The sequence below is a fragment of the Aphanomyces astaci genome, assembly GCF_000520075.1.
Source record: "Aphanomyces astaci strain APO3 unplaced genomic scaffold supercont1.213, whole genome shotgun sequence".
Lineage (NCBI taxonomy): Eukaryota > Oomycota > Saprolegniomycetes > Saprolegniales > Verrucalvaceae > Aphanomyces > Aphanomyces astaci.
This window is the reverse complement of record NW_009798476.1, coordinates 1-12,396: the sequence shown is the minus strand read 5'-3', so window position 1 is coordinate 12,396 and position 12,396 is coordinate 1. Positions and strand designations below refer to the sequence as shown.

The window sequence follows — 12,396 nt, the reverse complement described above, 5'->3', positions numbered from 1 at the left end:
ATACGAAGTTAAGGTACAACACATTAGATTACTGTACATAGATTTGAGCTAAGGTACAATACATTAGACTACTATACATAGATTAGAATACAATACATCATTAGATTGCAGTTACACTATACTTAGACGACTTACCTATGGAAGTGATGGAATAGTTCAGATTGGCCTTGTCAAAACTGAACTTGATATGCCACGTGCACGTCGACCGGCCACTACAAGCCTGGTCCTTGTGCGTGCAGTAAAGGGTGGATCGCCACATGATAGCACCTCGTCCACCGTGAACAGGGTGGGGGTTTTTCTCCGAAAAGTTCTTTCCCTTCCGCGACACTGTGAAGCCTCGGGCACGTGCCCACGCCTGCACGCAAGTTACGAACTCGTTGGCGTCATTGAATCTGTGATGGATACCGAGCAAGTCCCCGAATGCTGGTGCCTGGGATGGTATTCCAACCGTCGCTGGTTCGTTGCCGGATTCATCAGCACCGGGCATTCCGCTAGGTGCAGGTGTGTGATCTCCCTCGGGGTGATCATTGCTGTTCGTCTCGTCCATCTTGTTTTAAGTGAGCGCTGACCATTCACCATTCATCCGTACAATCTGCGATATCCGGATGAGTTGCCGTTTAAGTTCGACAATGATACTCCAGGGTACTCCATAAAAACTAAATGGGGTACTCCATAAAAACTAAATGTCCGTTATATTCGATAATCCTACATATGATCCCGAAATTAGGATGATTGCCGGATACAATTTAACCGGACAATGCGCCAGAGGCGCATGCGCCTAAAACGAGAACCCCCAGAACGCGTTGCGTTTCGACAACACAAGCGAAACATCGTATCCGGACGATTTCTCGACCAATTTAAGTGACTCCTTTCATTTTCTAAATATGTCCAAAAAGGGAGAAGCGGAGGCTGCATGCCTCGTCGAATGGTGGGAAGTATTTTAATTCCGCCAATCATCAAGCTGTATTTACTCATTCAAATGTGATTGGATGTTGTCCACCATTACACCAATAAATCTTCGGTCGATTGATTTGACAATAAGGTTGTGTATGAATTCAAGTTATCATTCAATTTGTCATAATGGGCAGACAAATGCTATCGTTTTCAACAAAATCAGGGTTGAGGATAAGTCACCGTTGAAAATGCGTGAGCATGGTAACGTTACTGTATTCTGACCCGGTTCATTTTACCACAAGGAGCTACATTATATGGCCGTCTGCCTCTGCTTGTTTCAATACAAAAAAAATCTCCACGACAAGCACAATTAAAAATGAGACGACGGGGGTATCCAATATCGACGAAGCTCCAAGCGTTGGGAATGCTGGAAACCATGTCCGACTACAAGGTGTCCGCAGCACTGGACGTTCCGCGGCGCAATTGGATGTCCCAAAGACACGAGATTCTAGCGTACGACCGGTAACTTGCAAAATATTAAGCTTGAGCCTGCTGGAAGATACGATGCCTTTCCAGAACCGCCAGGACTCATCGAGTTCATAAACCATGTCCGCGATAACGAGCGTGCTCTCACGACTACGCATCTCATCATGTGGATCAAGGTCAACCAGCGTGAGTGGTTGAACAACTACCTCGCCACCAAGCAACCGTCGTCGTAGTACGACTCTCTCCTCCGCATTCTCCAGCGCTTCTGCCGTCGTCACGGCATCTCCCACCAGCGTCCCACCATGAACAAGGTCAAGCAAGCCTATCTTGCTGAGGTGCAGAGCGACTTCGTCGCGGTGTTCCACCGCGAGTACATTGCGTACGGCAAGGAGTGCGTGTACAACGCTGACGAAACAGGCATCTATTACGACATGCCGTCGCGCTAGATTTGGGCGGTGCGAGTAGGAAGCTCCAAAATCTCGAGCGTGGAGAAGCATTAGCTTCGCATTACGGCGGTCCTCACGGTACGAGCTGACGGCACCAAGCTACCCATCCTCTCTCATTATGAAGGGGGTGCCTGGCGTCGCATCGACAGCGGCGAGCTCAGCACGTTTCCTCCTGGCCATTACTACGCGGTTCAGGAGCGTGCCTGGATGGGCAAGCGTGTATGGGCCACGTACCTTCGGGATGTCCTCGGCGAAGCGATCGAGGAGCCGTCAGTCGTGCTGCTGGATAACTTCGAGTGACATGTGTCGGGTGAGTCGTACAGCATCATGTACGAAGAGCTAGGAGCCCACCTGTGTGCGTTGCCACCGAACGCGACGTCGGTGTGTCAACCCCTTGACGTTGGGGTGATGGCGCCGTTTAAGCGCAACCTTCGTAACTTGTGGCTGTTCGAAGACATCATTGTTGGTGATAATGATGACCCATTTTCTCTTACCTCGCGACAAAAGCGCATGGCATTGGTGAAGCGGTTGATTGCAGCATGGGACCTTGTGTCGAGATTCGGCGCAGTTTCGAGAAAGCTCTCCCTCACTGAAGGATGTCCAATAATTTCAGCGTTAATTAAATTTCCACTGCAATTATTTAAGTTATCTTCATTCTTGTAACAGGATTTAGCTTAATGTAAAATAATAGGAAATTTTTTGACACTGCCCGGGAATTGAACCCGGGCCCCTTACTCTATCACTTTGATGCCGTCGCCCTTAACCATTGAGCTACCGCGTCAAACACTTACGCTTGGACTGAAATCATCCATCCATTCATATACTTTGTGTAGGACACCTTCGTAAACCGATTACCTGGTTCTTTACATCCCATATTGTTGTCGTTTGCAGTCATATCGGTGGGAAATCATACTACACAATATAATTACCTGTAATAAAATGAATTGACGTCAGTCAGCGTGAATAAAAATTTCAAAATTGCGCACTGATTGACTCAAAACGAAACGTACATCGAAGTTAGCAATCCAATCAAATATCCAATTCACGTAGGACTCGAAGACAAAGTAGGCCTTGTATTCCGTCGTTCCCTGTATTACGGTACGTACGGACACATTGGTGGGGCACACGTACAATATTTATTCTTGTGTTTAAACTGCAGGGAATTCCGCATAGATTCTCGCAGAATGTTGAGCACACGTATGATGTTTGGTTTGTGAAGTCATGCGGCAGGTAAGAAGTCATACCTGTCAAAGGTCAACTAAAAGAAGCGCCTAGCCTACGCCAAGAAGTACCAGCATTGGGCCGACGACGACTGGAAGAAGGTAATCTTCATTGACGAAAGTCCGTTCAACTTGACCGGCTCCAGAGGGCGTGTCTTCGACTGGCGCCGACCCGGTGAAGAGTTCAACGAGGCCTGTCTCGTCCCTACGTTCAAGAGTGGTCCTCAGTCCGTCGTGGTGTGGGGGGAATAGGAATGAATGGGACTGGTACCCTGGTGTTCATCGATGGCAATATGAACTCTGAAGGCTATGTCGAGCTCTTGGAGGCCTAGCTTCCCAACAACTTTTCCAAATTGGATCTCCCGCTGGTTTTGGTCTTCCAACAGGACATTGCTCCTATTCATAAGGCCAAAGTTTTAATGCGTTTGCTCGACGATAATGCTGTCAAAACCCTGGCACACTGACCTCATAGCCCAGACTTGAACCCCATTGAATATGTGTGGGAGGAAATCGAGAGATTCGTATTATGTCTGCTACGTTGCTTGGTGAGTTACGATCGAAAATCGAGATGTTGTGAGATGAAATTCCTTTGGAATACATCAAAGGCTGACTAAGGCGTCGTCAGATTTCATGTCTATGATGATGATCATGGAAGCGCGTTCGACTGAGCGAGAAGAACAACGTAACATGAGAGAAATGGAATGGCGTGCCGAGGAGCGCGTCCGCCAAGACCGCCGCGACGAGTTGCACATGATGTTGATGGCCAAGCTCTTTGATAGCAAGCACAAGTAACTCAAAAATATTTCGAGTTGCTGTTTTTGTGCAAACTAAACATAGGTTGACGTGGTAGTAAATATATATCATATAGGACGAATATTCTAAAAATATGCAAATGCAGTGTTTTGACCAGCACTGCATTTGCATATTTTGACCAGCACTGCATTTGCATATTTTTTAGAATATTCGTCCTATATGATATCTATTTACTACCACGTCAACCTATGTTTAGTTTGTTCGAGGAGTTATTTAGGTAATTCGGAATCATAATCCTGAATGAAATTTACTTACGGATTAATTGTTCCAAAGAAAAAAAATCGCAGTTGAAATCGCCGATGTGGGTTAAATTTTGCAATAAAAATGTACAAGGTACTTACTTGCCTTCAAGGTGTTCAATTAGGCCTGTTTAGAACTTTTTGAGGAGTTAAAAGTACTATTTTACAATCCAAAGACATTCTTTATCTGGCTTATCCCTGTACGGCGGACACGGAAGTTGTACAACTTGAATATACTCTCAAGTCGCATAGCACGGAGTGATGAGTTATATGCAGGCATCATAACAGGTGCGAAATCCCAGTTTTAACAAAAATAAGCTAAAATTGGGATTTCGCCGAAAAAACTCACTATTTCTGGGATTTTTGTCCAAATAGTCAGAAATGTAGTTTTATTGTCTTATTATCGGCGTCAAAAACCATCCTCCTCGGCCAGCTCGTCTTCGGCGCGGAACATCAGGCCGCCAATGATATCGTCAACAATCGTAGGCGGGTGAGGGAAATGGTCATATTTGAACGAACTCCATCAAGCTGATGCCTATAATCGAAATGATACACGATCGGATCAGTTCATACTTCACCTGGTTGACAGAAACCTTCGTCGTCGCATCTTCGTTGGCGATTTGGTCGTCAAACTTGCTCCATGGAAGCGCACTTATTCGAAACAAGAAACCGTTTCATTATTTTTATCATGGCATGAGTAGAATTTTTTAAAACAAGACATCAAAACGATATTATGTGACGTTATATGTGGAAGCAAATACTCCGGAGGATGATTAACAAAGTTGGATAACTTGGATGTTATATTTGAGACAGCCACTTTCAAAGCCACATAACATGAGTCAATGTAAATCGATCAACCCGAGACTCAATCTGCGTGTTCACAAGCATTATCACTACATAATGACGTATCATAGAGGTCGCTACGAGCTCTATTCATCGAGATATTTACTTACAAAGTAGTTATATTTGTGTTTTTTGCTACTTTGAGGACACATCACTCATACTACAATGCTGCAATCACCATATTTCTAGCTTTGAACGATAGGCAGCAACAAAGTTTGCAATATCTACATTCAATACACCGCTCGTAGACAAGCTGCTGAGGCCGACAAAAGCTGGAACTAGCACTCTGGTGCCGATTTTGGGGAAGTTCCTTAAAATTGGGATTCTACAAAGGTTTAAATTTGGGATATCGCAGCCTATTTTTAGCTTTTCCCAGGTTTTAGGAGGCCTGGTTATATGACAGGGGCAGGAGTAGTTGATGGTACACTTTGCTGACAGCACCCATGCCTCATTCCGTAGAGATGAAAGAGGCTGGGTCACATTTTCAGTCACAATTTCGTCCTGATAAGCGCTTCATTTTAATCATGGCTTCATCGATTGAGAGGGTTTTCACCGAGATTTGCTACCAAAACCGACACAAGACACAATAACAATGAAGTATTACTGGGTAAAAAGAAAAGTAATAAAGGATATATTGGCTGAATTATTGGTGGCGCGTGGGCAGTTCAGAAGAAATGCGTCTTGGTGTAGCTGGAGTCCTCTGGTACCGCCGCCGCCGACTACGCAGGGTGCTGGTAGCTCATCGCCTCCGAGCATCTCTCAGAGAGCGGAACAAGATTAATGCTCGGTCACTACTCAAAGAACAAGTAGATTGTCCGTGGTACACTATGTATGCTACACATGACCCAGCCTCTTTCATCTCTACCGTGCAGTTGCCACCGGATGCATTTGATAGTCTGCTCGTCTTGTTTTCCGGTGAGTACGAACAACCCAGTAGACGTGGCAAATGTGGTAGACCTCCGCGTGTTGTCCATGCGCATGCTGTTCTGGCGTTGGTGCTGCACTTCTACACAGCCGCTGTCGAGCAGAAGACACTGCAAGAGCTGTTTGCGCTGACACCAAACACGTGCGCCCGTACTCTGCGGAAAGGAGAAGAAGCATTGGCCCGTGCCCTGGCAGCTTGCCCAGATGCTGCGATCAAGTGGTCGTTGAAGGCCACGCAGGCAAGATGGGCGGTCATGAGCAACTTGCGGGATCCGCATGTCCACGGGGTGTTTTCATTCGTCGATGGAAAGAACTCACGTACTTGGTAACACAGTTTCTTTTGCAAATAATTTCTTTAATTATTTATTTTCCTTTTTTTAAATTCAATTTTGCTTTTTTTTATCAAAAGGATTTACTAAAAAGGAAAATAATACGTGCAGGAACCATCGTCAACCGATCTGCAGAACGCAACGTACAACGGTAGCTGATTTTGTGTGTTTCTATATCTAACAATGGTGTAGGATGGTTACACAGCGAGTTCGTCACCGGTGTCCTCTGCTTCGGGCTCAACGGCACATTGGTATGGGGGAGACACAACTACCCCGGCTCATGGAACGATGGTGAAATGAGCCGGAGGTTGCAAGAGGTGCTCGAAGACCCGGCGAAGACCGGTGTTGACATGAAGGTTGCGTCCGACTCTGCATTTCCGGTCAGTGGCAGGTGTGCTGGCCGCATTGTGACCCCGCTGAAGAAAGGGGACCTCGAACGGCATCCTCCAGCGTGCCGACTTGGCCTGAAAGTCATGAGTGACTGCATTACGTCGTTGCGCCAAGCTGCGGAATGAGGCATGGGTGCTGTCAGCAAAGTGTACCATCAACTGCTCCTGCCCCTGCTATATAATCCATCACTCCGTGCTATGCGACTTGAGAGTATATTAAAGTTGTATAACTTCCGTGTTTGCCGTACAGGGATAAGCCAGATAAAGAATGTCTTTGGATTGTAAAATAGTACTTGTAACTCCTCAAAAAGACACCTTCAAGGCAGTTTGTGTGGTTAGACGATACACATCAGAATTCTGTGCAGACCACAAAATCGTCTCCACAAAATGTGTCGCGTATTCTTATTTGAAAAACAGAGGTTTAGTGACATCGACTCAAATTCATTGTGTAAGTTTTGGGAGTCCCCCAATAACATATCTTCAGAGGTTTCCCATACATATATTTATTTTAACAGGTTTCTGGAATGGGATTGGGAATGGGACGTTTACGAAATCTCCCTATTGGCTTTTCGTTCGTCCTTATTAACTTACAGTTGAATATAAATTTGCTTTTCAAAAGTGATCGATGAGCAAAAGCTATATAATTGGGAGAATTATATTGTTAAATCGATTCGAAACTGTAGCCCCAGAAGAATCCAAGGTTAAGAGAATACTGATCTCCCCCCTTAAACGAAACGGGGTAAACTTGATAATTTTTGAAACTTTATATTATCCAACCATATCGGAAGGTGATGACTTTTTCAAAATTCGAACACTTGAATCGTTTGGCATTGAAATGGATGACATCATTTCCACTGTGAGAAACTGCTGGAGACGCACTGGCATACTCAGCTCTGACTTGGAGACGCCCAGCGCTTGAATGCATGTATAAATGGTTGGTTCAGACAGCCTGCAAATACCTGTAAGAGTTAATTTACTGTGTGAATTGCATAATTTGCTCCGTTTCGTTTAAGGGTGGAGATCAGTATATTAAAGAACCGCCTAAGCCAATCAAATCACATCCTGTCGAATTTCGGCCAATCCAACGTTTGGCCAGGCCCACTCCCTCGCCATTGGGCAAAATCTGATATATACTATTCTTTGTAAAACTTTGTAAAATATAGTTTGTAGAAGCTTAAAGTGAGATCAAATGGATTGAAATGCTATTTGGCGAAATGACTCACAAGTCCAAATTTGGGTGCAATGCATAATACTGGTAACATGTGACGCTTAAACTCCAAAACTGTATTTTTTCAGTCAGATTTTATTGTTTTAATTCTTCCAACGCGGAAACTCTAAACTCTATCGCTGACGCTATCCAGCGCGCTAAAGTCATATTATTCGTCAGATTTGACGGATTGGTCGAGTCTTGGCGAGCATACAAGCGGTAATATATTTTAATGTGCATAAAACTCCTAATACATTGAGGATTATCTAGTTGCAATGGCTTGACGCCATGTCCGCAAGTACAAGGTGTTTGCCCTCACGACCCTACATAGAGCAAACCGGCGCTCCTCGCTAAGATAGAGTGTGTCCATGAGAAGGCCATTGAAAATACTATTTTTTACCTACTCCTATACTCAGGGAGGCAAGATTATGTATTCGACGGCGCCTTGTGAGCAGAGTTATTTATTCGCGCGTCTTGTCTTGTTGAATAATTTATTCACACCGGCGTCCAGGTGAATGAGTTATTCGATTATTTCAAAACAACATCAAGCCAAACACAAAATGCAGTTATTACACCTCCTATTACTCGTTTCCTTGCATAATTTTCTGCACGTCATAGTCCAGGGCAACTTGGATCGCGAGAGTCACCGTCTCGCAACGACGATACTGCAACTCCTCACGGGTTCTGGTTCGCATACCGCGTTGGAACCAGGACACCTTGTTGCGCTCGGTCATGTCGCACACTTGCGTACAGATTCGTCGGAACTTGGCAACATACTCGGTCAAGCTCGCACACTTAGCTTGCATCAATTCCTATAGCTGATCACGTAGCCGATCTTGTAAATCGTCGCATCAATTCGTATAGCTGATCACGTAGCCGATCTTGTAAATCGTCGAGTTCAAACTCGACTCGCAGCTCTTCTTCTAGTTCAATCAGGGTGCTTGGAGACTCACCGCGCGAAAGCCGTTCTTGGTACCAGGCTGCGCCAAGGCCACGGAAATTTGCCACCATCATGGCAATGCATCGGTGTTGAGTCTTATCGTTTTCTTGGTAATCCACGTTATTTGTCTTAAAAAATGTCGTAACTTGGTGGATGTGTAGGCGAACACTATTTCGTCCATTCGTCCAGAATACTTGGGCATTTTTAATCCTTCAACTTTAAGCTCTGGTTGTCGTGTCTCTCGTTCCATGCTGTGTTGACTGGTCATACACTCGCTCGCTTCCACTTGAGCGGCTTGGGTGAGGCTAAGCATTTCCAACATCTGTTTATGTCGCTGAGAGGATTCTGCCATTATGCGCAAAACTTCACCCATCTTGTAATTCTCGTTCAATTGAATTACACTACTTCGAAGTTTGATCTCCTGTTGCTTCAGCTTTGATCTTGCGGGCCTTGTGGTACACTTGGATCTTCCGGTCAAGGACTCCTTCAATCAGTTCCTCGATTTGGTCGTTCCGGTGGATCAATAAATATATGATCTCTTGGATAGTGTTGCGCGTGTCGGAGTTCTTCGCTTCGGGGATCTGGGCACGCAACTTTGTTGATAACCACGCGTTGGTGACGGTTCAACACGCAGGGGTCTTCGCTTGCTTAAGCGGCAGATCCGCAGAGTCGAATAATTCGCCGATGTCTTTCGTGGCCGCGAGTCGGGGCTTGCGAGACTTGCTACGGAGCATACACTAGCAGATCACTCAGAACGTGTATGGATTTTGTTGCTGAGACTATCACCAGGTAACGGGTAGCAAAAACGACGTTTTCAAAACCTTTGGCGATGTGCTGTCTCTGTAAACGACCACACAGCCGTATAAGAAGACTGGCAGGAAGTGCTACCACTTGTAGCACTGCGGGGGGAAGCGTAGGTAGTTGAGGGCAAAATGCACAATGAATTAATTGAGGATCTACTAATATCTCCTTAGTCCTCATCCCTATGAATATTCTTCGTCTACTTCACTACTTCTACGCTAATATGCCCTATTGTATACAATGGATGCGGGTGCGGTTGAGACATTGGGGGACTTCACTAGACTAGCGATTCTAAGCCGTACATGCCCTTGAGACACATCCCCAGGCAAACATTAGCTAGGGTACATCATGAGCAAAGCATCTTGGAGCTAGGTGCGGGCAAGGTGGTGGCAAGGCGTTACCCCCAGCTGTCACATCGCTACATACAAAAACATTTGAGACTCTAAAGTTTTTCGGCAGCAAGCCACAACGGTGATACCGATGGCCTCTTTGTGGCAGAGAAGAATCTCTCACAAATGTTTGACGTTGGGATAATAAAGCGGCAATCCAGGAGCTTGTCTTCCGACGGCACGCGACGTTGCACGCTTCGCATATATCTGACGCATTTCGGCCACCGTGGTCTCCAACGGTGCAACACGCAAACCACCCACATTATCGGTTTCACCTAAACTCATCTGTCCGGATAACGGGTTCTGAATTTTGCACACCCCATTTTCAAAGTTGGGCTGCTGGATACTGGTGGCGGATGGAGACAGGTAATGCGCCGCTTGAGGGTAATCCTCCATCACCGTGTCGAACACGATGCGAAAATCAGACAAATGCATCTTATCGTAATGCCAATGTAACCGTTTAGAAGTTATCCAGTTGGGCAAGCAACAAGTCGACCTCACGGCCTCCTCGAGTGGACAGGCGTAGCTCATTAAGAGCCACATCATCGTCGACGAGGGCGATAAAGGGGTGGATGGCTGCATATAGGCACAGCTTGGTTATTTCCCCTGGGTCCAATAGTTCAGTAAGTTTCGCTTAACTCCGCACAGTCAGCACAGGGTTGGAATGACAAGTGCGGAGTAAGTGGAGTTACAATTTACAATAAAAATACAAAAAAAAAAATAACTTTACTGATAGCAATCAGGACGAAGTGGTGGTGTAGATACAACACTACTGTATCATCAACATGCATTAGTGGTCAGAGTTCATTTCGACGATGGTTCATGGGAGAGGCGAACGCCTTATCGAAGTCGAGCGTTTGTCCATAGTCGATGAACTTTCTGGTACGCGCATACGGTCAGTGCGATCCATACACTGTAGCCCGTTCATACACCGTCGACGAGTCTGCCATCCGTCAGCTCTGGAAGAAGCGAGCAACTGTGTTGCAACAAAATGAGTGTTTTACTGCAAACATCTTGGTCAATTGAGTTTTTTGGATCATCATTATTAAAACATCTTGGCAACACGGCGTCGTTTCAGGGAAGCGACCTACAAAGAGCTCGAAGATCTTCTGTAAAGTGGATAATACAAATGCGTCAACTAAAGATATTGGAGTCAACTTTTTGTCGAACATCGTAAGTAGTGATGACAACGTAGATGACGAAGGAGTCGAACTGGATGTGCTTGCGCAGAACCATGGACTCGAGACTAGTCATATGAATCGCTTTTTGCATTGTCATGATCAAAATTCCGATGTACCGCAGATACTAGTCAAATGAATCGCTTTTTGCATTGTCATGATCTAAATTCCGATGGGAGTTAGTGGCTGCGGAGTTAAGCGAGAGGTTACAAAACACCCATTTCCCCTCCTACTAGTATATACGAGTACCATAATGCCATATATTTGTCCTTTGAAGTAGGTCATGCCACCGGAGCCTTGAGGAAAGAACCAGCTTTACCACAAACATCGGTCCAAAACTCTAGACACTACGCCCCGCATTAATTTCACATGTCTCTTCAAGTGGACTTTCCATAGGCCTTCAAGGTGTTTAGTGTGGGCACCAGTGGTAGCGCCAACAAAGTTGTCGGTATGGTTCACCCACTGGTGTCCATATTGCATGTCTCGAAGGCTTGGGTTGTCGACAAGCGTATGCGCCACACGTACAGCCCGAACTTGTCAGACATGATAAGTGTTCCGGGCCGTACAGTAAGTGTTTCATGAAGAACCGCGTGAGGATGGGCTTCGTCCGGTAGTTCCCGACAAGAATTCTAAACCACTGTTTGGTGGTGCGGTCCACACCACGGAAGAGTCACCGATCGTCGTGGACTTGTCCTCGTCCGTACTTATAGTTTTTCTTCAAGGAAGATTCGTCAATCTCTATGACATGCCCTTGGCCTCCAATTTATACATTATATATAGCCATGCTTAATATATTTCAATAAAAAGTAGTTTTACATTTATTTCAGTAGTTATCACTTTGTTTCAGCAATTATACATACATTAAATATAGGCATGCTTAATATATTTCAATAAATAATATTTCCCCTTTATTTATTAATATAATAGTACGCATGACCAAATATCCCATAAAACTGTAGCCATGCTTAAAATACTCTTTTTACCTTCATTTCGGTGGATAACATTTCGCCTGAGCAAATATCCCGGCAATAATTGTACCAGTTACATACCATACCATACCATAACGACTCGGACGTGAAAACCATTCGGACAGAGCTTCGGACACAGAAATATTTGAGGAATTAATACAATTGTTGCATACAAATTTCAAGCTTGCTTCACGTAATTAAAATAACGATGATAGGATAGGTACAGCGTAACTAGAGACTGCACATCAACGACAACCGCAAGTCCTTACTAGTACTAACGCAGTAACCAAGTGGTCATGCTCAAATAGGTAAAGCGTTAATGATTACTAC

At 45.1% G+C, this 12,396-nt stretch overlaps 2 protein-coding genes and 1 pseudogene across 3 annotated transcripts; 1 reads left to right on the top strand and 2 right to left on the bottom strand.

Annotated features, from left to right (window-relative positions):
• Positions 1–63: 63 nt before the first annotated feature.
• On the bottom strand, positions 64–487 carry H257_18763 (hypothetical protein; the record flags this gene model as incomplete). Its single annotated transcript, XM_009847883.1, has 2 exons — positions 64–71; positions 136–487. The coding sequence occupies 2 exons, from the start codon at positions 485–487 to the stop codon at positions 64–66; spliced, it is 360 nt and encodes a 119-aa protein (XP_009846185.1).
• A 2,039-nt stretch (positions 488–2,526) lies between these two features.
• On the bottom strand, positions 2,527–2,607 carry H257_18762 (annotated as a pseudogene). Its single transcript has one exon. The product of its transcript is annotated as a tRNA-OTHER (tRNA).
• Positions 2,608–5,768: 3,161 nt separating this feature from the next.
• Positions 5,769–6,709, top strand: H257_18761 (hypothetical protein; the record flags this gene model as incomplete). Its single annotated transcript, XM_009847882.1, has 2 exons — positions 5,769–6,183; positions 6,387–6,709. 2 exons carry the CDS (start codon positions 5,769–5,771, stop codon positions 6,707–6,709), a joined length of 738 nt encoding a protein of 245 aa, XP_009846184.1.
• Positions 6,710–12,396: the final 5,687 nt, after the last annotated feature.